This window comes from Myodes glareolus, chromosome 2 (genome assembly GCF_982192425.1).
Source record: "Myodes glareolus chromosome 2, mMyoGla1.1, whole genome shotgun sequence".
Lineage (NCBI taxonomy): Eukaryota > Metazoa > Chordata > Mammalia > Rodentia > Cricetidae > Myodes > Myodes glareolus.
Window position 1 is genome coordinate 11,947,818 of NC_142027.1, and position 23,679 is coordinate 11,971,496.

Sequence of the window (23,679 nt, forward strand, 5' to 3'; positions counted from 1 at the left end):
TAGGAATATTGAGGTGGCAGATTTGAAGAATAGAGGGTTGTGGGTATGAGCACCTAAGACTTCATAACACTTAAACAAAATGAAAGGTATATGAGAAATGTTTCAAAAAAAAATCTAGGATCTTCAACTCAATAAAACAACTTAATTTGAGGGACTAATATGTCACAGTTCCTGTGTGCTCTTTAAAAGAACAAAAATAGAAAATTTGCTATAAAAGATGGTCATCTATATTAGAAGATGCAAAGAGTTGTTGTCATACCACTTTGATACATATTTAATTTGTTTTCCATCATTTTCACTCATGTCATTAAAATATCTTTTATTTACATACTGAGAAGTAAACTAAGACAAAACCCACAAAATAACAAAAAGAAACTCACCGACTTTATGTTTCTATGTCTCTAGCAAAAAAAAAAAAATCACTGAGAATAAAATACAGTCAGTTTCACTTCAGGCTTGCCAAGCATTTTAAATACATTATTTAATTCTAGCAATTTGGTTTCACAATCCAATCTTAGGAATCCTCATAAAATTCTCCACATTTGACTACTGTTGTTACAGTGATGATAATAGCCACAGTACTGATGATGTCATGAAAAATAACGTGAGACTCTTGTGATGGGACATATTTACAATCATGACAGACATACTAGATGGTAGTGCTATTTCCAGCCAAGTTGCAACATTCTAGCAAAATTGAAAATAGAAATGTACTATAATATATGTGTGGGTATGTTCCAAATAATGTTGGCAATCAAAGTTTTCCCTAGTTACTGAATCATTGCCTTTATTGCACTCTATTGCATAATTGTATTTTTAGTCTTTTTAAATATATATATATATAAGTCTGTGTAACTCACACATAACACTATACACCATAGCCTGTGTCTGATCATCTCTTAGAGAATTCTATATATGCAACTCCTAATGTCAAAAATGCCTGGGACTTGGGCTATTACAAAAGTCCCTTCACGTGGCATGATTTACTCTATCACACCTATCTCATTATCCTCAATAATTTTGTTTGTTTTGATTTGCCTTTATTACTGATATACACTCCACATATCTTTATGTACATACCACCTTATCTCAGTTCTTACAGGGAGAGTCTGCTGTCATTTCTCCCTTTAACTGTTGTGAATATCCAGGAAATTATAAATATCAACCAATAAAGTATAGAAGGTAAAGGGAAAATGTCCTTTCGTGTATCAGACACAGTAGTAGAAAATTCCAAGAATCTTTCCAAGTGGCCAAAATGTTTCTAGAATGTTGCATTCCAGTAGTTCATTGAAGATGCATATGTTGAGTGATTCTTTTCCTCTTTTCCCCTTGAATGTCCATAAAAATGTTAACCTTAAATTTTCTAAGATACAATATCATGTTAATTGAACCCAACTCGCTTTGAGACACAGAGAAAGCCTAGTAAATTAAATCTCTTCGTAGGAGTCTTGCCCTTCCCTTCAGTTGATTGGAGTTCAGCCTGGGAGGTGGTAGAAGGCACCTCCTGATCCAAGATTATTGTCCTTGTCCTTATGTGTGTGAATGATGTGCAGGCAATCACATGAGGCAGGAAGATTAGCATGTACACCAATATGTAAATGTCTATCAGTCCTGAGAATTGTTGAAAGCTACTTTCTCCTGACTGAAAATCTACATTCAAATACCAGACTTGATATTTCTCTTATATGAAGAATTCGGCTTGTAAAGTATATACTATCTTTTTCTTGTTGTTGGCATTTCTAGCTTACATCCTAATTGTTTTGTTTTCTTGGTTCAACAAAAATTCATGTACTTTAATCTCAGGCAATTCACACTAGGTGAGCCCTGTTGTTTGGACATGAATAATGATCTTCCTAGAATTGACAGCTTTCAAATAAAGAAAAGCGAACTAATGCCAGATCGTGTACCCCAAATTCAGCTGGACAATGGTACTGATCTTAAGTCTTCCAAACCACAAGTGCAGAAACTGAGTGAAGAAACAATAATGTAAACAACGCATGAAGATATCAGATTGCACAACTTTATTAGATGAAATTTTCATGTTTCAAACAGTCTTAGAGAGAAAGCAAATAGCGTCTGAATTCATCAACAGTATAGAGAATAGAACATAATTTTAGGTGACCCACTGATCTCATAATCTGCTGAAGTTTGGAGAGGAAGCTGATAAGGGAAGGATGATATAATATCAGTAGGAGTTAGGTAGGGAAACAAGAGCTTTAGAGTATAGACATTGACATAGGAAAACATAAAGACTTAACAGCTGATGCCATAGAGGCCTGATCCACAGAGTTGTCTGTAACAAGGTTGACAGGAAATAGGCACCAAATAGTTTGGATAGCAATATCTATATCCAAAACTCAAGGAAGGGAATCCAGAGACTCCACAATTGAGAGATCTGAAGCCACTGGATCCACAGCCCCCTGAGTAGCTGCTTCTAGATCCATAGCCCAGGGAACGGCAGCTGCTGGATCCAAATCCCAGAGACCCAGCATATGTTCCTCGGTAGGGACTGCAAGGTGTGGAGCTCCTTGGGTGGTAGCAGACTGTCTGGCAGGGCCTGGACACGACGCAGGACCGATGGCAGCTGGTGGGCTCAATGCAGGTCTCCTGACAGCCAGTGTTCAGAGAGGATTCCACCTGGCAGGGGCTGGGAGAGCAACTGGTAGTGGTGTAGACCAGATTGCTGGGGTAGGAAGAGCCGCAGGAGGAACCTGAAGAGGGCAGGCAGCGCCTAAAGGAACGGGAGGAGAAGTTTCCAGAGCAGCAGCTGTAGGCCATGTTGAGAGTAGATGTGAGCTCAGCTGGATGTACCTGAGAGGATTCTGAGTTTGGATGTTACTCTGAGGACAGCTGGGTTTATATACTCACAGCAACAGGTGTGGTACCCAACAGTCTCATCCTTGATGCATTTGTGTGCTTCCTGGTTTACAAATGTAGAATAGTAATCTCAGTAATTGTAGTTGTGTTTGAATAGTTTTCTGTGCCGTATATTTATGGGTGTTGTCATTTTGTTATAGTTAGGACAATGAGCTACTGCTATGTCACAGATGCCATGAGTGACTGTTTTACACTGATGCTTATTCCATCACGTACAGGAAAATCCTTGCACTTCCTCGTGACAAAATTCTTATGTATTTTGTCAGACGTTAGACAAAAATAATTTATTTCTATGGTATTGGAGGTTTGTAATATGCCTCTCACATATTAATGAACTGAGTATTATTTTGAGAATCATGTGTAACCCATTAAAATCTAACCTTACCTGTCACCATTGATGTTCATTTTCCAAAATTATTCCAGATCGATTACAATGTTTTACCTGTACATTTCACACAAAGGCATGTTAGCCATAAAGGCCAAGAAAACCCAAGAAAGATTGAAAATGGTTAGAGCAAGCACAAGGCAATGATGTGTCATGATTCCAAGGAGCCAAATCTAAACCTTTGTGCAATTGAATCAATGTAGAAAAGTGCTGTAGAAGAGAGGAGGGAACAAATTTTACTGACAGTGTGTGATAGGAAGACTGAAGAATAGTGGATCCCATCTGTGTCTGATAGGAGGACCTAGATACTGGATCTCATCTGTTAGATAGGAGGACTAAGATCCTCAATCTCATCTGTGTAGATGACTGGAGGTTTTCATTCTCAAACATTAAGTCACAGGGGAATTTATTCACTTTAGTTCTTCCTGCTCACATCTGAAATCCAACCATATTTATTCATGACTGTGTTTGCCATAGTCTGTTCCAAGTAGTGGCTAAGTCCAGAGAAGGCAAAGAAATTCCTAGTGGGCTGTGACACTCAACATTTGCACAGGTTTCCCCCATCCCTAATGTAAAATCCTGTATCTTTAATAGGTCAGAGGGACCATTTCTCTTCTCTTGAGCCCTCAGTTTAAGGGAGAAGCTGGTGAAGAAAATTAATTCAAGACTTTGAATACCTCAAATTTTGTTTATACTGTATTATAAAGAAAACCTACTGATAGTGGACAACACAAAATTCAGAAAGATGTATTCTCCTGAAAATGTCAAGTGGGGCTCACCAAGAAAATGACTAAAATTTGGTAATAATTTATTACAAAAATAACTAGGGTTTGTTTTTGAGCCTGTTTGAAATCTTTGTCTAAATCAAATCTGCTATGTCCGTCTTTGATCTCTCTACTGACTAGACACATTAAATCACTTCAATTTTACTATTTCGTCATTGATTTTTGTTTAACACTTGACATTCTCAACTGAAGTCTCCTCAAATATAACCCCTACTTCATCCCTCTTGTTACTTTCAGCTCCAGTTACCAGTAAGATGGGCATTCTAACTGAGTTCCTCAAGTGCTTTCTCCCTTTCCAATCATTTTGTCACGACCTCTAGCTTGTAAAGTCCCTGTACGCATAATTTAGTTCACTCTGTTTGCAGTTGTGCTTAGGATCCTGATGGAACCCATCCATATTTTTTTTCAAGTTAGTTGCTTTACTTTTAAATTTTCAGTTAAATTCAATTGAATTATTTTTATATTCCTCACAAATTTCTCAATCATATCTTCTGTTCCCAGGTGAAATTATTTCTTGAACATAAAATGTTCCTGTTTCGTATTGTCAGATTCTTCACATGGGTGTAGTCCTGTATCCCTGAATGATGGGTGTGGGTTTTGGAAAATGTGCTGTTATCAAGTTTCATAATTTCTAATGTCAGGCTGTATTTAAACAAATAGGAATGCTTTATCACTAGACAACATAGTCTGGCAGGGTCCCCATCATCCATGCACTGTGCTGCTGACTGGATCAATGCTGTGAGAAACAGGACTGCTTTTGAATGTTTCCTTCTTCCATACAAGAATCCTTTGATCTACATTCTAATTTCTGTCACTCTTTTGTGTTTCAGGCTTCTTACATTCCTTCCTTGCTCTGAGAAATAACACATGGAAAAAGTCTTTGTCCTCCTCTAGAGATTTGTTGCTGTTAGAGTTCTACCAGGCTGCAGGAATAAAGACTAACATAGCCTAGATCACTTCAGTCCAATCAAGAACTGATACAGGTTAAACTTCGGTTTCTGTCCTGTGTCCTTATACAAATTTTCCCATTAGAAATTCAATTTTGCAAGTCAGAATTGGCTTTCTAAGATCTGAAATATTTCTCAGGGCCCTAAGCCTTTGAAAAGTTCAGAATTCCAAGTTTGTTCTGTAGTCCCATAAATCTGTAGAAATTCTTTCAGCCTTAATCCCAGCTGCCCAAATCAGGATAGAACTTTAAGGTCATCACAGCTACAGGTTAACCAGATCAGTTCTAGCTCATATAAGATCTCTATCATTCTGCAGAGCTTCAAAATGTCCCTGACAATGTGTGTGTGTGTATTCACACATCTACATGATGTATACACATATTCGTAAATTTTTCTCTTTTTTTCTATTTTCCTTGGTTAAAATAATCAATATTTTAAGCAATCTGCAACTGATAACTTTATAGAACTTTTAAATATTTATTTATATTCACATGACATAGAAATGATTATTGATGCCATCAATAAGCTGTGCTTAACTGTATTTTTTGTCTAGAATTACTTCTCAAGCTCTCTCAGGCTTTGTGTGGATGCAGTTGTCTATGTGGGTGCCAATTGTTGGAGGGGGCCCACTGGTTCCTCCTGGCCACCTGGATAGTTTAGACCCAAAATAATCACACAGAAACTGTATTATTTAAAAAGACAGAAGTCTGTGAGTTCAAGGTGTGGTGGCACACACCTTTAATCCCAATACTTTGGAGGGAAACACATGCAGAACTCTGTGAGTTCAAGGACAACCTGCTCTACAGAGGGAGTTCCAGGACAAAGATATACAGAAACACTGTCTCAAAAAGCCAAAAACTTAAAAATAAAAATAAAAAAACAGAGTTTAAAATAAAACCATGTAAAGATGGAAAACACACAGAGAATCTGGTTACTGTATGTTATTTTATTCTCTTTGAATTGTTTGAATGCTGAGGAAAGAGCAACAGCTGCTAAAATATATTTGTTTATAAATGCTGCTGAAATAATCCAAGACAGGTATTTTGAAAATATCTTGACTTCAAAATTGAAGTCAATAGGTATGTTACTTTGGAGAAGAGGATTTGCTTTTGTTTCCACAGGAAATGAGAGGCTGTGGATTCATTCTGAGTTAAGAAAAATCAGTTTCGATCAAGGATGACCACCTGAGAAATCTCTGGTAGGAAAGGTGGCCCAGATGTTTGAGTTCTACATCCAGAACATATTTAATATGGCTGCCTGAGATGATCAAGACTCATAGAATACTCCAGTCTGTACTTGATCATAATCTAAATTTTATTTAGGTTCTCATAAGATTATCAACACCCCCAACCAGCAGGAATTAGCCTGGAAATCTATGCCCACACTCCCAAATATGGAGTATGACTATTTTCCTTTGTTAAGAAGGTTGGTAACAAGTTGCTATGGCTAATAGTGAGGGAAAAAGCTAAACAAAGGATATTAGATTCAGAGCTCTCGTTTTAATTAAAAAAAAGGGTGGAAGTGGTGTGGGATAATGGTCTGTATACTGTCAATATTTTAAATAAATGCTGATTGGCCAGTAGCCAGGCAGGAAATGTAGACAGGACAACCTGACAGGAAGTAGATGTGGGTCAGTGAGAACAGGAGAATTCTCAGACGAAGGAAGGCCTAGTCCGCAGTTGTGATGTAGTCACAGAAGAAGTAAGATGTGACTGCCTTGCTGAATAAGGTACCAAGGCAAGTGGTAGCATCACAAAACTAATAAGCTAATATAAGTTATAAGAATTAATAAGAAGCCTGAGCTAATGGGGCAATCCATTTATAACTAATGTAGACCTCTATGTGTTTTCTGTGGGACTACACAATTGCAGGAACCAGGCAGCACAGAAAACCCAACAACAAATTGATGGTGCAATCTTAGAGTCTACCACCTTAAGGTGTTGACACATTTTAAGCTTGAACAGTTCAGATGCTACAGCTCTGAGGGTCTGGTTTCTCTGTCTAATGCTATCATCCTTATGCCCCATATCTCTGCCTTCCACAGAGATAGAAAAAGTTCTAACTTCATGTTTTCACATTATTCTGTTTCCTGTCATTCTAATTTATCCTTTCCTTATTTCTTTTCATTTTTCTTGTAGTTGTGAATTTCAATGTAGCATCTCATATCTGTTAGCATTACTGTTGCTAGTATCCCATGAGATTCTTGAGTACACCCTGAACACTGAGACTTCCGGGTACACCCTGAACACTAAGACATCTTGAATACTCCCTGAACACTGAGATGTCTTGGGTACACCCTGAACGCTGAGACATCTTGAGTACACCCTGAACACTGAGACATCTTGAATACACCCTGAACAGTGAGATGTTTTGGGTACACCATGAACACTGAGATGTCTTGAATACACACTGAACACTGAGATGTCTTGAGTACATCCTGAACACTGAGATGTCTTGAATACACCCTGAACACTGAGATGCTTTGGGTACACCATGAACACTGAGATGTCTTGAATACACACTGAACACTGAGATGTCTTGAGTACATCCTGAACACTGAGATGTCTTGAATACACCCTGAACACTGAGACATCTTGGGTACACCATGAACACAGAGATGTCTTGAGTACACCCTGATCACTGATTACAAAAATGACTATACAATTTTTCCTAAACACCTTTTCCTTCATGAAAGTATGCTGAAACCTAGTAAAAGAGTTTGTTATAATTGAGCTCAGGTGTTAACATTTGATTTTTTTCCTCTTTTCTAGCACGTGTCCTGTTTGTAGAATCATCTCTGAAACTAGCAGTGTGGATTGAAATAAACATTTTTAAAATCACTGTGTTTAATCTTTTGAATGTAGGTGTTTGCCTAAATATCTGTGCACCATGTACATGGGCCAGAAGACGATGCTGTGAATCTATGGAACTGTGGTTGCAGACAGTTGTGAACAATCATGTGTGTCCAGAGAACTGAACTCTCTCCTTTGGAAGAGAAAAAGTGTTCTAAAACATGACCAGTCTCTCTGGACCTGGAATCCCTGTTTGCAATTCACTTTAGAACAAAATCAAGAAAGTATAGAATGTTTTAAGATTAATTTTTATTTTAGTTTATATGTGTGAGCATGTATTCATATACTTGTGCATGTGGGTAGCCCTCTAGGCCACAAAAGGGTATTAGATTCCCTGGCACTATAACTATTAGTGATTGTAAGCTGCCTGACATGGATGCTGGGAATCAAACTGGTTCTCTGGATGACTAACAAGTGTTCTTAACTGGTGACCTGTCTATCCAGCCCAAAGGATTTATTAATATGTTTATTAGATACCAAGCAGTATATCTCTGATCTCATATAAAATTTTAAAAGTGGTATCTTGAGAAAAATGTTAAGAATTTATTAAAGGGAGAAGTGTGCTTCAGAATGGCATGTAGGAGTCTTTCTGTCATGAGCACATTTTGATCACATGGAGTCAGATGTTCTTTGAATTAAAGTGTTCAAATTTAGTGATGTATGATGAAAAGAATACACTCTGAGACCCTTAATAGTGTTACAATAGACTCTCAATACAACAGATAATAGTTTTGTTCATGGAGATTCCAATCTAAGTCAGCTTTAAAAGCTAGATCCTGAAACTGTGAGTGACAGATTCATTGACATTTTATATAGGTATATCAGAAGCCATGACTTTCTGTGTGGATGGGGTTCTTTGGAAATACTTCAAACATCAAAAGACATATTCTCATCATCTACTGATGAGAATACATAATCAAATATCAGAAGCTTTTGTTTGCGCAACCTCCCAAGATTTACATTTTTTTTGAATTAATGTAGTTTTTCTATTTCTATGGATAATTAGGTAAAATAATCACAGAGAGCTATACAGATGAAACAATACAATCTCAGGTGAATTTAGTTCAAAGGTAGGGCTTTTTTAAAAACTTCAAACATTATCTCAAATTATAAGGACAAAGTTACATATCTACAGAGACAAAGGAAAGATAAACTATTCATATTAACCAGTTAACTTGGAGGGTACCTGAGAAATAAAGTAACAAGTTATTTCTCACCTTATAGAATTACTATTTGTATTTAACACCTTTTTGTTTTCAAGAATAATTAAAGAGTTATTTATGAAACAACAACAAAAACTATGTGGAAAAGTATACTTCCATCATTATCTTATTGATAGGCTCTTCAGCCTGAAACACAAAATAACAACATATGAATTATATTAAAAAATTAGAATAGCTAAATTTTTATCTTCATATCTTCTTTCCTTGAATTTCATAAAGTTTATATTACAATTACAGAATTTTTTATATTACTATACATTTAATGTTTATGAGTATTGCAAATGGATTGTGTTTAATAGAGATATGTGAAAAATTTGCTATAAACTCTAGTAGTACATCCCCATTCTGTCTGAATATTGTTTGTATATATTTAGCACAGAATATTCTATAAGTGAACATAAGAAATGCTGATTATGCCGAGGAAACAAGTCCCAGAGCCGTTATCAATGGCTTCTCAGACAGTCCCCATGTCAGCCACATTCAGAGAATCCCGTTTGAACACATGCTCGTTCAGTCCCAGTCCAGCTGGCCTTGTTGAGCTCTCATTAAATCAGTCCCATTGTATCAGTGGGTGGGTGCACCCCTCACGGTCTTGATTTCCTTGCTCATGTTCTCCCTCCTTCTGCTCCTCATTTGGACCTTGGGGGCTCAGTCCAGTGCTCCAATGTGGGTCTCTGTCTCCATCTCCATCCATTGTCGGATGAAGGTTCCCTCTGATCCTGACTTCCTTGCTCACGTTCTCCCTCCTTTTGCTTTTCATTTGAACCTAGTTTCCTCTGCATGTACTGGCTTTTTGGGATCCTAGTCTGTTTGGATGTTCACCTTCCTAGACCTGGAGGGTTGGGGGGAGGAACTTGAACTTAACACAGGGCAGGAAACCCTGACTGCTCTTAAGACTGGAGAGGGAGGAAGAGAGGGAGTGCGGGAAGTGGGGGGGTATTAGGAGGAGGGGCGGAAGTGGAAACATTTATAAATTAATAAAAAAAAGCACAAAAAAGGAATGCTGCTTATGCAGTGAGAATTTAATAAGCTTCTTAATCGTATTTTCAACTTTAAGTCTAGGAAAGAATTAACTAACAAATAAAAGTAAATGAAAGCAAAGATGAAAATAGATGCAAATTAAAATTTAAGCACAAAACAAACAAAAAGATAAATAAAGGTAAAAGGGAGGAAGAACAGATGGGAGAAAAAAGGAGGAGGAGGAAGATAAAGCAAGGAAGAGGTGGAGGAGGAAGATAGAACTTTACACATTTATGCACTTCATACATGGGCCGATAAGTGTTGGATACAGGGATGTATCCCTGTAAGCTCCCAAAATATCCAAAAACCATGAGAAATGGAAGCATACTGTAAAGGCTAAAAATCTCAATGATTATGAATGCAGGTAATGAAAAAAAGAATAAGTAACATTAAGTATTATTAATTAGCCAAAAATTATTAGGGAAATGAAACTAGCCAAATCACAGTGTAAAAGTGCAGTAGGAGAAGATGGCATATACTTTCAGTCTTATTACTGAAGAGGAAAGGGCAGAGGAGAGATAACACATTCTAAGACAGCCTTAAAATATTCCAAAATCCTATTTTAAAATAAAAAAAAAACACAATTAAAGAGCTCAGTGGAAAGATTGTGAAGTCCCTTCATGTTCCTTCATTTTCATTCTTATGGATATTCCTCCCTTCATGAAAGAACTGGAGCTCTTTCAGGTAAATACTTTCAACACCTTCCCTGTAAACACCCAATACCCATCCCCAGTCGCCAGCTGCCCTGTTTAGTACATTGCTTCTTTCTATTTTGAATCTGTCACTCTTCAATTTGATACACAATGTGTAACTATAAATTACATGGTATAATTGTGTTCTGATATCCCCACACTGAATTACCATAAGGAAGGTTGACAGGATGGCAATAGGGTTGATAAAATGGAACATTCTTATGAATGTTCTCATTCATATAGAAACCGATCCAGTATCCAGATAACTAATATCATCTCCTTCTCCGGTTTTAGGGAAGAAGCATTCACTAGCAGAAGCAAGAGTATACCATCAAGTACAAGAAGGTAGCCCATAGTAGAGGACTGGGAAGGGCTGCTATGGCTATGATGGGGCAGGCATTAATATAAAATAGTCATAGCATTTTGTAGATAGGAGTAGCTCTTTGACCTTTGTTACAACACTCATAAATGTACTGTGCAGAAAACTATTCAAATGCAACTACAATTACAGAGATTACTATTCCACTTTTGTAAACCAGGAAGCACACAGATGTATCAAAGGATGAGACTGTTGGGTACCACACCTGTTGCTGAGAGTATATAAACCCAGCTGTCCACAGGGTGACATCCAAACACAGAATCCTCTCAGGTACATCCAGCTGAGCTCACATCTCCGCTCAACATGGCCTACAGCTGCTGTTCTAGGAAGTCCTCCTCCTCCTGCTCCTTTAGGCGCTGCCTGTCTTCTTCAGGTTCCCCCTGTGGCTCTTCCTACCCCAGCAATCTGGTCTACACCACTACCAGTTGCTCTCCCAGCCCCTGCCAGGTGGAATCCTCTGTGAACACTGGCTGTCAGGAGATCTGCATTGAGCCTACCAGCTGCCAGAGGTCCTGCGCGGTGTCCAGGCCCTGCCAGACAGTCTGCTACTACCCGAGGAGCTCCACATTTTGCAGTCCCTGCCGGAGAACATATGCTGGGTCTCTGGGCTTTGGATCTAGCAGCTGCCATTCCCTGGGCTATGGATCCAGAAGCTGCTACTCAAGGGGCTGTGGATCCAGTGGCTTCAGATCTCTCAATTGTGGGATCTCTGGATTCCCTTCCCTGTATTATGGGTCTAGATTCTTCTACCCAGAATACTTGGCTTCTACAACATTCCAACCTTCTTGTTATAGATCAATCTATGGCATTGCCTTCTAGGAATCTGACTGCTAAGTCTCCATATCCCTATAATATCAAAATCAAATTCTCTATGTCCTATAGACAATCTATTATTCTCATCTTCCACTGTTTGTCTTTCCACCAACAATTCTTTAATAATCAAGCTCTGTTAGAAGCTTAATGTGTAATCCCGTATTATGCCTAAACTTTTTGTTATTGATATTCTGCTATTTGCTGTTCATTCAAACATATTTGAAAACTAAAATTTTAATCCAATAAATTTATGCAATCAGAGGCATTAATTCATTGTTCATACTATTATTATATTGTTATTATATTTATATTTATGGACACATGGGACTTAATTAAAGATCAAAATTTATGCAATTTGTGTTTGCAAATAATTAATTTGGTTGGGGGAATATTCCTTATTTGTAGTGGTTAGTAATTGGAAGACTGTAATTTGAATGCAAATAAGGCTCATAAATGTGAGCATTGCCTATGATTGAAGTATATGACTAAATGTTATCCATCAAGAGTGTATTATTATATACCTCATGGGGTTTATGTATATTTTCAGAGAAAAAGCTATTTAAGTCTATTATGTTAATACAAATTTTCAACCAAGAGAATAGAATGGTCAGCTTCCAAAGAATCTCAAGACATGTCCTTCTTTTTATCTGAAATTCTGATATCTCTTCCACCCAGGGTTTAGGCACTCTTTCTGCCTATCTTTTCAAAATATTTGACAGGAGAATGACAACCATCTTAAGTGGTAATAACTGGGTCTAGGAATCAAAGCATCTTCCTGATGCTTCTCCAACTCAGCTCCAGCCAACCTAGAAACAATGCTGAACAGTTTTACTCATTCGTTTTACTCTGATTGTCAACATCAAAGATTTGAGTGTAGTTAGTTTGAAATAAGTTTCAGGAAAAGAAAGGAATAGTGTATTGTCTATTACTATATCAGCGTGGTCCAGAAGGTAGTACTGGTCTCCTGGAAGAGATCATAGATGACCAGAGACAGGAACGCATAGACTGTAACTTTAGGGCTCTCTCATTCGTGACCCAAAGGAAAGTGCCAGGGCTGATCCAGGGCAGGGATTCTCTAACAATACAGTGGAGTCTGTGGGCTGGAGAACAGGGTTAAAGTACTCAGACTTCAGGAGTTCCACAGCAGGAGTTGAGGGAGAAGTGAGGATGAGATCATAGCTGCCTCAGCAAAGAGCATTCATATCTGGGAAGCCTTGGAAGAAGGCAGCAAAGGAGAGTGTCTACCTATGGACTTCACCGGACTTGGCTCAATTTTTTAGTTTTAAATTTGGTAGAATTTATTTCATGAAATTAGATCCGTCTGTATATTGCTTTTTTTTCAAAAAACAAAATTCCAATCCTTCCACTTTGCCAATAAAGACTCAGGAGCCAGATGCTATGGTGAAAATCAGCTTGTTCAGAGAGGCAAAGAAATCGCCCAGATGACCTTCCTCCTCTTATTGATATCCCAGAAAAAGGTGCTTTCTCTTACCTCATATGGTGTCTCAGACAAGACTCCTCAGCACAGTGCCCCTCCATTCTACTTCCTGTGTATCTTTCTATCCATCCTCCAGACTTGATCTTACTCTCTATGGTTACTTCCTGTCATCAGGTTGATTGCTCTGTCTTGATCTATAGGATACTGTTTTATTTAATCCTCGTTAAAATAAGAAGTAATCTCTTAGATTAAAGGTATATGAACTGGCCAATCCACATCACAACTAGAAACAGGTTTTACTAATAAATAAGACCACCTCAAGGTCCAGAGTGTGATCAAACATCCTGAAACATTTGACACTTTTGTCTCAACGCAAAGGAAAGGTTTGAACTCTAACACAGTAAATTTATTTACAATAATGAAGCTATTCCTGCCAAGATTTCCACAGTATCTAACTATTTGGTAGTCTAAAATTAAGTATTTCTGGGTTCAAAGTACTGTAAAGTGTTCATATCAGTCTCATAAGAACTCAACCATCTGAATATCCTGAGAAGTTTGTAGGCTAAAAATGAACCTATGGCTGGTGTTTGTTAGCTTAGTTGCAAACCTGGCTAGGTAGAACTCAGCATTCAGCATCATGTGGCTCTACAGCAGGAAGGGGCAGGCACTCAGGTAACATAGTGGCATGGGTGGCAGTGCTAATCTGGGGCTATGAGCAGGGATTTCTGGCCAATCAGCTTGAGGTGGGTGATACCATTTGGCCAATTTACTCTTTTTCTTGTGATTTGTTCCTTGATGATGTTTCAGTTGTTCCGTGAAACATATACAGTTTCTTATCTGGATTTCTTATCTTTATCTGGAAAGATAAAAGCGAAACCCTCTCCCAACCCTAACTCTGGGACGTTCCTTTTTTTAAAAAATAAAATTATTGCTTTATAAATAATACCACTCAAAATTTCCACTTCCTCCCCTCCTCCTATTTCCCTCCTGCTCCCCCACTCACCCTTCCCTTTTCCTCTCGGTCCTAGGAGAGGGCAGTGTACCCTGCCCTGTGGGAAGTCCGAGGCCCTCCTGATTCCATCCACGCCTAAGAAGGTGTGCATCCAAACAGACTAGGATCCCAAAAAGCCAGTGCATGCAGTAGAAACAAATCCCAGTGCCATTATCATTGGCTTTTCAGTCAGCCCCCATTGTCAGCCACATTCAGAGAGTCCAGTTTGATCACATGCTCATTCAGTCCCAGTCCTGCTGGCCTTGGTGAGCTTCCATTAGCTCAGACACACTGTCTCAGTGGGTGAACCAACCCCTCGTGGTCCTGACTTCCTTACTCATCTTCTCCCTCCTGCTGCACTTCAACTGGACCTTGGAAGCTCAGTCCATTGCTCTGATGTGGGTCTCTGTCTCTATCTCCCTCCATTGCCAGACCAAGGTTCTATGGTGATATTCAAGATATTCATCAGTGTGACAGTGGGACAAGGACAGTTCAGGCACCCTCTCCTCTGCTGCCCAAGGACCTAGCTGGGGACATCCTCTTGGACACCTGGGAACCCCTCTAGGGTCAAGTCTCTTACCAACCTTAAAATGGCTCTCTTAATTAAGATATCTTCTTCCCTGCTCCCATATCTGCCCTTCCTCCATCTCAACCAATCCTCTCCCCCAAGGTCTCCCCAATCCTCCTCCCCTTCTCCCTTTTTTCTCTCCCCCATCTCCCCTTACCCCACCCCATCCCTGTAAGACCCCGCCTTCCTGTGGATACCCACACCCGATCCAGGCGCGGACCTTCCTGAACTCTGGCCCACGAGAATGGACGATTGTACTGAGGGTTTAAAACAGACACACACAAAAGAGACCTTGCTCACTTACCAAGAGTAAATGGCCACTTTATTAAACTCAAGTCAGGTATTTATACCAGTGGGCAAGGGGGATCAAAAGGGCAAGGCCTCCTCCCATCAGGAGCAGGAGAAGGGGATTAAAGGCCCTGGCACCTCAGGCAGAATCAGCTGGGAGGGGCCAGGTGTGTGGAGCCCACTGCTAGAACCTTGAATACAGGTGGAATCACCATAACAAAGAGAGCCAGGTTCTTCCTAAACTATCCCCTCAAGCCAGTGCTAGTGCAGAATCTCCAGGGAGCCGGAGGTCACAAGGCCCTGCGAATAGCCAGGAAGAAGGGAAAAAGACCTTGGTACCTACACACCCCCCACTCTTACCTACAGCTAAATGATTTTGTCAACAGAAAAAGTATTATATTTCCATCAAAAAATTCTTCTGAAATTCTGAAACCAAAAATACCATAAACTATGCAGAGAGAATCATAACTATATACTGTATATATAGGATATAGGTATCATATATATATATATATATATATATATATATATATATATATGATTTAAGTGTATTTATTTTTAGACCACAGTGGACATTTAGTTTGAATTTCAGCCTTCTTTTAAAAAGTAGGTTTTAAATTTAAATTATGTACCTGCCTCTTTTTCCCAAAGGGTGGGATTTAAGGTATTGACCACTGCCGAACTATGGCGTCCTTAAAATATTTATTCCCATAGGGTTGTCCTGTTTAGTTTGGTTCTCCATTTCCCCTGTTTTTCAGTGTTAGGGGTAAACTGTCAACTTTTTCTAATGAGTAATCTATCATTCTTATGGATATTTTGAATTTGTCCCTAGAAAATTTGAATATGTTAGTTTTAATCAACATGATGACACTTTGTCAACTATTTTATTATTTTCAGACATTTTTTAGTCTTGCCTTTATGAGCTATAATATTTGATGTCTTTACTAAGCTTTGCTAGGGTGTGCCATTTCCATTCACGACTCCCATGACAAGATATCCTTGCCATTTATCTACCATTGAGTGGTTTTCCATTTTTATGACCATATATTCATACCATTGCAAATACACCATGAATTGGAGAAAATATAGTTGTTTTTTTTTCTTTTGTTTTTTTAACTTAGTTGTGTTCTTAGTTGTCTAAGAACAGATCCTATCCATCATTGTAAGGACACCCTATAACCATAGAGTGGTTGGCAATTACTGAATATAAGGTACTCCATGCCTCATCTCAAAGAAAGAATATGTTTTCTCCATATATGGAAAGCTTTTGAAGTCAACAAAAAGAGAGTTGGTGGGCTCCTTTGTGCTTTATGAAGTTTCCAGTTGCCAGTTCACCTATACTTGTGATATCCATAATCATAATATCATCCTGTTTGATACTGGTCAGGGTTGCATGAGTGGAGAAGATCTTACCAGCACTCACAAAAGCTGCTCTCCTTTTCCTGTCCCCAGTGGAAATCAGCTGCATTTCTAGTAACTCTGTAGAGCGTTTTTATAATAATCGGTAAATATGGTACGTGCTTTCTATAGCGCAAAAACATACCAATTAGAGCCCCTGGATATGTTGGGATTAAAGTCTTGCCCCCCCCACCTTATTCACTCTATCCCTAGAATTTAGAAAAAGAACTAATTAGAGAGATGAACTAGTCTCTTTGGGATTAAAGACATGGACTACCACTGCCCTGCTCAAACATTTTATCTTAGCTCCAAATCACTCCACCACTTACTGATTTAGAATACATGTTTGAACTGTAGCAACCTTTTACTTATCTTAAAAGAATTTACATCTCTTAATTGTGTTTTTAATACCAAAAACCAAAAATATGCTGTTTATTTAAGAAAACTCAAAAGCTAATGTCGAAGATAGCATGGGCTATGTGGCAATCTATCACCTAATATTCTGACATGAAATTAACACACAAGGGTTAAAAAATACCTATTTTTCAATTCATGACAGTAAGTTTAGTGTGCTTTTGGTTAAAAATATCATTTGAAAATATTATTTTATTTTTATTCTTTCGTGTCTGATTGAATAAAAGCCTTCTGTTAGTTTTTACAAGTTAGTTTCAACTGTATGACCAAAATGTCTGATGAACAATTTCCTCTCCTTTAGCATGAGGTAGCTCCTGTTCAAATCTAATATTTTTCAACCTTTATGATATAAACAGCTTTTTGTCTCCTGTGGAAACAAAGGTAAGACATCTTCCCCGGCATAACACATATCCTGGTTTCCATTCTGAGGTCAATGAATGCCTCTTTAAAATAAACAAGATGATTTAATTCAGCAGATTTTTTCTACTATCCAATTTCTTTCCATAGATGCTGTTACTTTTTCATTAGCATTTAAAACATTTTAAGTTAATAAAACACTGTATAGTCTATCTCCTGTTTTTCTGTTTATTAAGTATATCTTTTAAAGTACAATTAGATCTTTCTATAACTGCTTGTCATGTAGAATGGTGTGGTTTGCCTGTACTATGATTTACATTGTGATATGCCTAAATCTTCTTCATGTCTTCTTACTGGAGACATATGATGGAGTATTGTCAGTCTTAATTTGTACAGGTATCCCCATGAAGGCTATAACTTCTAATAGATGTGTAATTATAGATTCAGCATTTTCAGAACTTAGAGCTGTTGTCTATTGCAATCTTAAATATGTATCTACAATATCATGCACTTTAATTTTCCAAACTATGCAAATAAATTGTCTTGCCTGTCCCTTGTTGATCTTCATTCATAAGGCCAATGCTGGCTTTTCCCACAACTTCTGCAAACTCCAGCATCCTCGGAACATAAAGGACATGCTACAAAAAATTATATAATACTATGTGTCTACATCACAATTTTCAACAATTTAAAACTAATAGTTTATAAATTTACCTTACAGTTTTAAGAATAACAATAAAAACGAAACCTAAACCTAAATGTAATATATTGAAAGACAAATAAAATCAGAAAAGATATACAAAAATGAAAAATAAACCATAAAAATCAATAAAAACTAAGTTAGTTATTTGTTAAAATAAACAGCATTAACAAACTCTTAACTAATCTAAACAAAATAAAATGAGAGAATACACAAGTAAATACAATTAGAAATTAGTAAATACATTTGGAAAAGGAGACATTTAAGAAGTTAAAGAATTATAAGGAACACATGACATATCAAAATTAAACCAAGAAGAAATGTGATAATAAAAAAATCTGTAACCAGCAATGAGATTGAGGCTACTATAAAAATTCCTCCAACAAATAAGCCACGAGACTAAATAAATTTATTACAGTATTTTATCAGAACATCAAAGAAGTATTAACAGTACTAATAACAGTACTTAAATTCTTTTATGAGATGAAAAAGGATTGAAGGCTACAAAATTCTTTTGATGAAGCCAGTGTTACACTAACATCATAATCAGAAAATGTCACAAAAACCTTTCCTTTATGGCAAACATAATAAGGAAATTAAAGATGGGGGAGCATATTTCAAAATAAAGAAGCTCACATATGAGAAGCCTATACCCAACATATTTGATGGAGAGAGATGGAAAGCATTCACTAAAGTTGAGAAAAGAGAAAGGGTGCACCCCTTTACTCTCATTCAAAATAGTGTTTAAAATCTTAGAGCAACACGAAAAAAATTAAGAAGTCAATCTATTTCTATATTCAAATAATATGATTCTACACCTAAAATACCCAAAGATTCAATAAACAGTACCCTTAGTACTATGAGGAAATTTCAGAAGTAATTTCAAAAAGTGACTAAGTAATAAAATAACACATTCAAATCAATAGCCTTCCCATATACTGAGCACAGAACACAGTAACAACATATGAAAAAGCTAACATAGCCAGTTTCAAATTATACCACAAAGTTATAAATTTAAAACACTAGCATATAAAGTTTGACACTGGCATATGAAAGGTGTAACAATCAATATAAAATAAAAAAGAATATAAGAATATATGATGTAGTTTTTAAGGCAAACAAATACACCCATTGGGTTTTAGAAAAGCAACAAAATAATACGTTGATACAAAGTCATTTGAAAATTGGCTATGGTAAACACGAATTCCCAAAACAAGAAATACACATGGTTAGTTCAAATTTAAACAACAGCAACTACAAAGACATAACTATCAATATACTTATCAATCAAGAAAATACAGCTTAAAACCACTTTAAGATTTGATCTCACCCCCATTCAGATATGGTAGGATTAAGAGTAAATGACCATGAATGCACCCACATGGATGAATCAAAGCAAAACCATTATACACAATGGTGATAGTGTCAACTAGGACAATCACTGTGGGACTTGTTCTGGAGATTTCTCAAAAACTGGAAATAGAAATACGACAAAATCAGGCTATAATCATTCCTGAGCATATATTCAAGTGGCAGTAGCCTACAACAGAGACAGTTGCACAGCCATATTCCTTGTGGTTTCATTCACAGCGAGTAGGAATTCAAATCAGTCAAGATACTTATCAAATGATGAGAAAAATACAGCACTTATACACATGGGATATTACTCAGTTGTAAATAGAATGGAACCATAAAATGTCTGGGTAAATAGAAGCAAATGGGAACAAATCATATTGGGTGCTATCACTCTGAAACAAATATATAATCTCAATATGTTGTCATTCTGATCGATTCTAGCTTTGAAAATACTATTTTCTATATTTAGCCTAGAGAATACATAGAAGGCAAGATACTCGAAAAAGAACACTGGAGTGAGCATCTTGAATTGCCATGGATAAAATAAGTAGGAATATTGAGGTGACAGACTTGAAGAATAGAGGGTTGTAGGTATGAGTACCTAAGACTTCATAACACTTAAACAAAATGAAAGATATATGAGAAATCCTTATGAAAATCTAGGATCTTCAACCCAATAAAACCACTCAATTTGAGGGACTAATATGTCACAGTTCCTGTGTGCTCTTTAAAAGAATAAAAATAGAAAAATAGCTATAAAAGATGTTAATCTATATTAGATGATGCAAAGAGTTGTTGACATACCACTTTGACACATATTTAATTTGTTTTCCATCATTTTCACTCATGTCAATGTTTTATTGACATATTTAGAGAAGTAAACTAAGACAAAAAAACACAAAATAACAAAAATGAGGATCACTGACTATATGTACATATGTCACTAGCAAAAGAAAAAGATCACAGAGGATAAAATACAGTCAGTTTCACTTCAGGCTTGCCAAGCATTTTAAATACATTATTTAATTCTAGCAATTTGGTTTCACAATCCAATCTTAAGAACCCTCATAAACGCTCCAAAATTTTACTACTGTTGTTACAGTGATGATAATAGCCACAAGTGCTCATGATGTCATGGAAAATAAAGTGAGTACATAGGGATATATTTACAATCATGGCAGACATACTAGATGGTAGTGCTATTTCCAGCCAAGTTGCAACATTCTAGCAAAATTGAAAATAGAAATGCAATATATGTGCATGTATGTTCCAAATAATGTTGGCATTCATAGTTTTTCCTAGTTTCTGAATAATTGCCTTCATGCACTCTATTGCATCATTGTATTTTTATTCTTTTTTATAAAGGCTGTGTAACTCCCACATGATACACCATAGCCTCTGTCTGATCATTTTTCAGAGCATGCTACATAAATCAAGGTAATACTAGATGAATGATTCTCACTAAACCATTAGATGTGTGGGGGAAAAAAAGATCTTGCGTTTCAGACAGGAGGGGAATGGAATGAAGTAAAAAATGAATTGAAGTTTGTCAAAGTTTTTAGATCAAATCCTGGCAAAATTTCTTGATCTGGAAAAATACATATGCAACCCTAATGCCAAAAGTCTCTGTGACTTTGACTAATACACAAATCCCTTCAAGTGGCGTTATTTACTGTATCACACCTATGTCATTAGCCTCACTGGAAATCATTTCACGTGGAATGATTTACTCTATCACACCTGTCTCATTAACCTCACAGGTTTTATTTGTTTTGATTTGCCTTTATTATGGATATATACTCCATATATCTTTGTGTACATACCACATTATCTCAGTTTTTACAAGGAGGGTCTGCTGTCATTTCTCCCTTTAACTGTTGTGAATATCCAGAAAAGTATAAATATCAACCATTAAAGGACAGAAGGTAAGGGGAAATGTCCTTCCCTCTATCAGACACAGTAGTAGACAACTCCAAGAATCTTTGCATATGGCCCAAATGTTTCTAGAATGTTACATTCCAGTAGTTTAATAAAAATGCATATTTTCAGTGATTTTTCCCTCTTTTCCCCCTTAAATGCCCATAATACATGTAATCTTAAATTTTCTTTAAGATTCTATGTCATGTTAATTGAAGCCAACTTGCTTTGAACACAGAGAAAGCCTAGTAAATTAAATCTCTTCATAGAAGTGTTGCCTTTTCCTTCAGTTGATTGGAGTTCAGCCTGGGAGGTGGTAGGGGGCTCCTAGCACCTCCTGATCCAAGACTATTGTCCTTGTCCTTATGTGTGTGGATGAGGTGCAGGGATCCTTAGGCAATCACATGAGACAGGAAATTAGCATGTACACCAATATGTAAATGTCTATCAGTCCTGAGAATTGTTGAAAGCTCCTTTTTCCTGACTGAAAATCTACATTCAAATACTAGACTTAATATTTCTCTTATATAAAAAAAAATCAGCTTGTAAATTATGTAATATCTTTTTCTTGGTGTTGGCATTTCTAGCTTACATCCTAATTGTTTTGTTTTCTTGGCTCAACAGATATTCATGTACTTTAATCTCAGGCAATTCACACTAGGTGAGCCCTGTTGTTTGGACATGAATAATGAACTTCCTAGAACTGACAACTTCCAAATAAAGAAAAGCGAACTAATGCCATATTGTATTCCTCAAATTCAGCTGGACAATGGTACTGATCTTAAGTCTTCCAAACCACAAGTGCAGAAACTGAGTGAAGAAACAATAATGTGAACAAGGCATGAAGATATCAGATTGCACAACTTTATTAGATGAAATTTTTATTTTTCAAACAGTCTTAGAGAGAAAGCAAATAGCGTCTGAATTCATCATTAGTACAGAGAATAGAACATAATTTTGGGTGACCCACTGATCTCATAATCTGCTGAAGTTCGGAGAGGAAGCTGATAAGGGAAGGATGATAAAATATCAGTAGGAGTTAGGCAGGGAAACAAGAGCTTTAGAGTATAGACATTGACATAGGAAAACATAAAGACTTAACAGCTGATGCCATAGAGGCCTGATCCATAGATTGGTCTGTAACAAGGTTGACAGGAAATAGGCACCAAGTAGCTTGGATAGCAATATTTAGATCCAAAACTCAAGGAAGGGAATCCAGACACTCCACAATTCAGAGATCTGAAGTTACTGGATCCACAGCCCCCTGAGCAGCAGCTTCTAGATCCATAGCCCAGGGAATGGCAGCTGCTGGATCCAAAGCTCAGAGACCCAGCATATGTTCCTCGGCAGGGATTGCAAGTTGTGGAGATTCTCGGGTAGTAGCAGGCTGTCTGGCAGGGCCTGGACACCACGCAGGACCGCTGGCAGCTGGTGGGCTCAATACAGGGTTCCTGACAGACAGTGTTCAAAGAAGATTCCACCTGGCACGGGTTGGACACCACGCAGGACCTCTGGCAGCTGGTGGGCTCAATGCAGGTCTCCTGACAGCCGGTGTTCACAGAGGATTCCACCTGGCAGGGGCTGGGAGAGCAACTGGTAGTGGTGTAGACCAGATTGCTAGGGTAGGAAGAGCCGCAGGAGGAACGTGAAGAAGACAGGCAGCGCCTAAAGGAGCAGGAGGAGGCGTTTCTAGAACAGCAGCTGTAGGCCATGTTGAGAGGAGATGTGAGCTCAGCTGGATGTACCTGAGAGGATTCTGAGTTTGGATGTCACTGTGAGGAGAGCTGGGTTTATATACTCTCAGCAACAGGTGTGGTACCCAACAGTCTCATTCTTGATGCATTTGTGTGCTTCCTCGTTTACAAATGTGGAACTGTAATCTCTGTAATTGCAGTTGTGTTTGAATAATTTTCTGCACCGTATATTTATGGGTGTTGTCATTTTGTTATAGTTAGGACAATGAGCTACTACTATGTCAGAGATGCCATGAGACTGATGCTTATTCCGTCATGTCTAGGAAAATCCCTGCTCTTCTATTCACACAATTTTTATGCGTTTTGTCAGATGTTATAAAAAATAATTTATTTCTATGATATCGGATGTTCGTAACACGCATCTCCCATATTAATGAACTGAGTGTGTTATTTTGAGAATTTTGTGGAACCTACAAAAGGCTAACCTTACCTGTCACCATTGATGTTCAGTTTCCAAAATTATTCCACATAGATTACAAAGTTTTACCTGTATTCCACACAAAGAAATGTTAACCATAAAGGCCA

At 37.5% G+C, this 23,679-nt stretch overlaps 3 protein-coding genes across 4 annotated transcripts; 1 reads left to right on the forward strand and 2 right to left on the reverse strand.

Moving 5' to 3' along the window:
* Positions 1-2,253: 2,253 nt before the first annotated feature.
* LOC148122907 (keratin-associated protein 13-1-like) lies at positions 2,254-2,778 on the reverse strand. The gene has a single exon (XM_087896963.1). The coding sequence runs from the start codon at positions 2,776-2,778 to the stop codon at positions 2,254-2,256; it is 525 nt and encodes a 174-aa protein (XP_087753089.1).
* An 8,685-nt stretch (positions 2,779-11,463) lies between these two features.
* On the forward strand, positions 11,464-11,979 carry LOC125392984 (keratin-associated protein 13-2-like). Its single transcript, XM_048422978.2, has one exon. It carries the CDS (start codon positions 11,464-11,466, stop codon positions 11,977-11,979), a length of 516 nt encoding a protein of 171 aa, XP_048278935.2.
* A 10,518-nt stretch (positions 11,980-22,497) lies between these two features.
* On the reverse strand, positions 22,498-23,112 carry LOC125392530 (keratin-associated protein 13-1-like). Of its 2 annotated transcripts, XM_087896971.1 has the most exons (2): positions 22,882-23,112; positions 22,498-22,791 (listed from the first exon to the last, which is right to left on the reverse strand). In XM_087896971.1, exons 1-2 carry the CDS (start codon positions 23,110-23,112, stop codon positions 22,498-22,500), a joined length of 525 nt encoding a protein of 174 aa, XP_087753097.1. The 2 variants fall into 2 exon arrangements, with proteins under 2 accessions (XP_087753097.1, XP_048278274.3); XM_048422317.3 differs by having other exon boundaries at positions 22,498-23,112.
* Between the last annotated feature and the right edge of the window lie 567 nt (positions 23,113-23,679).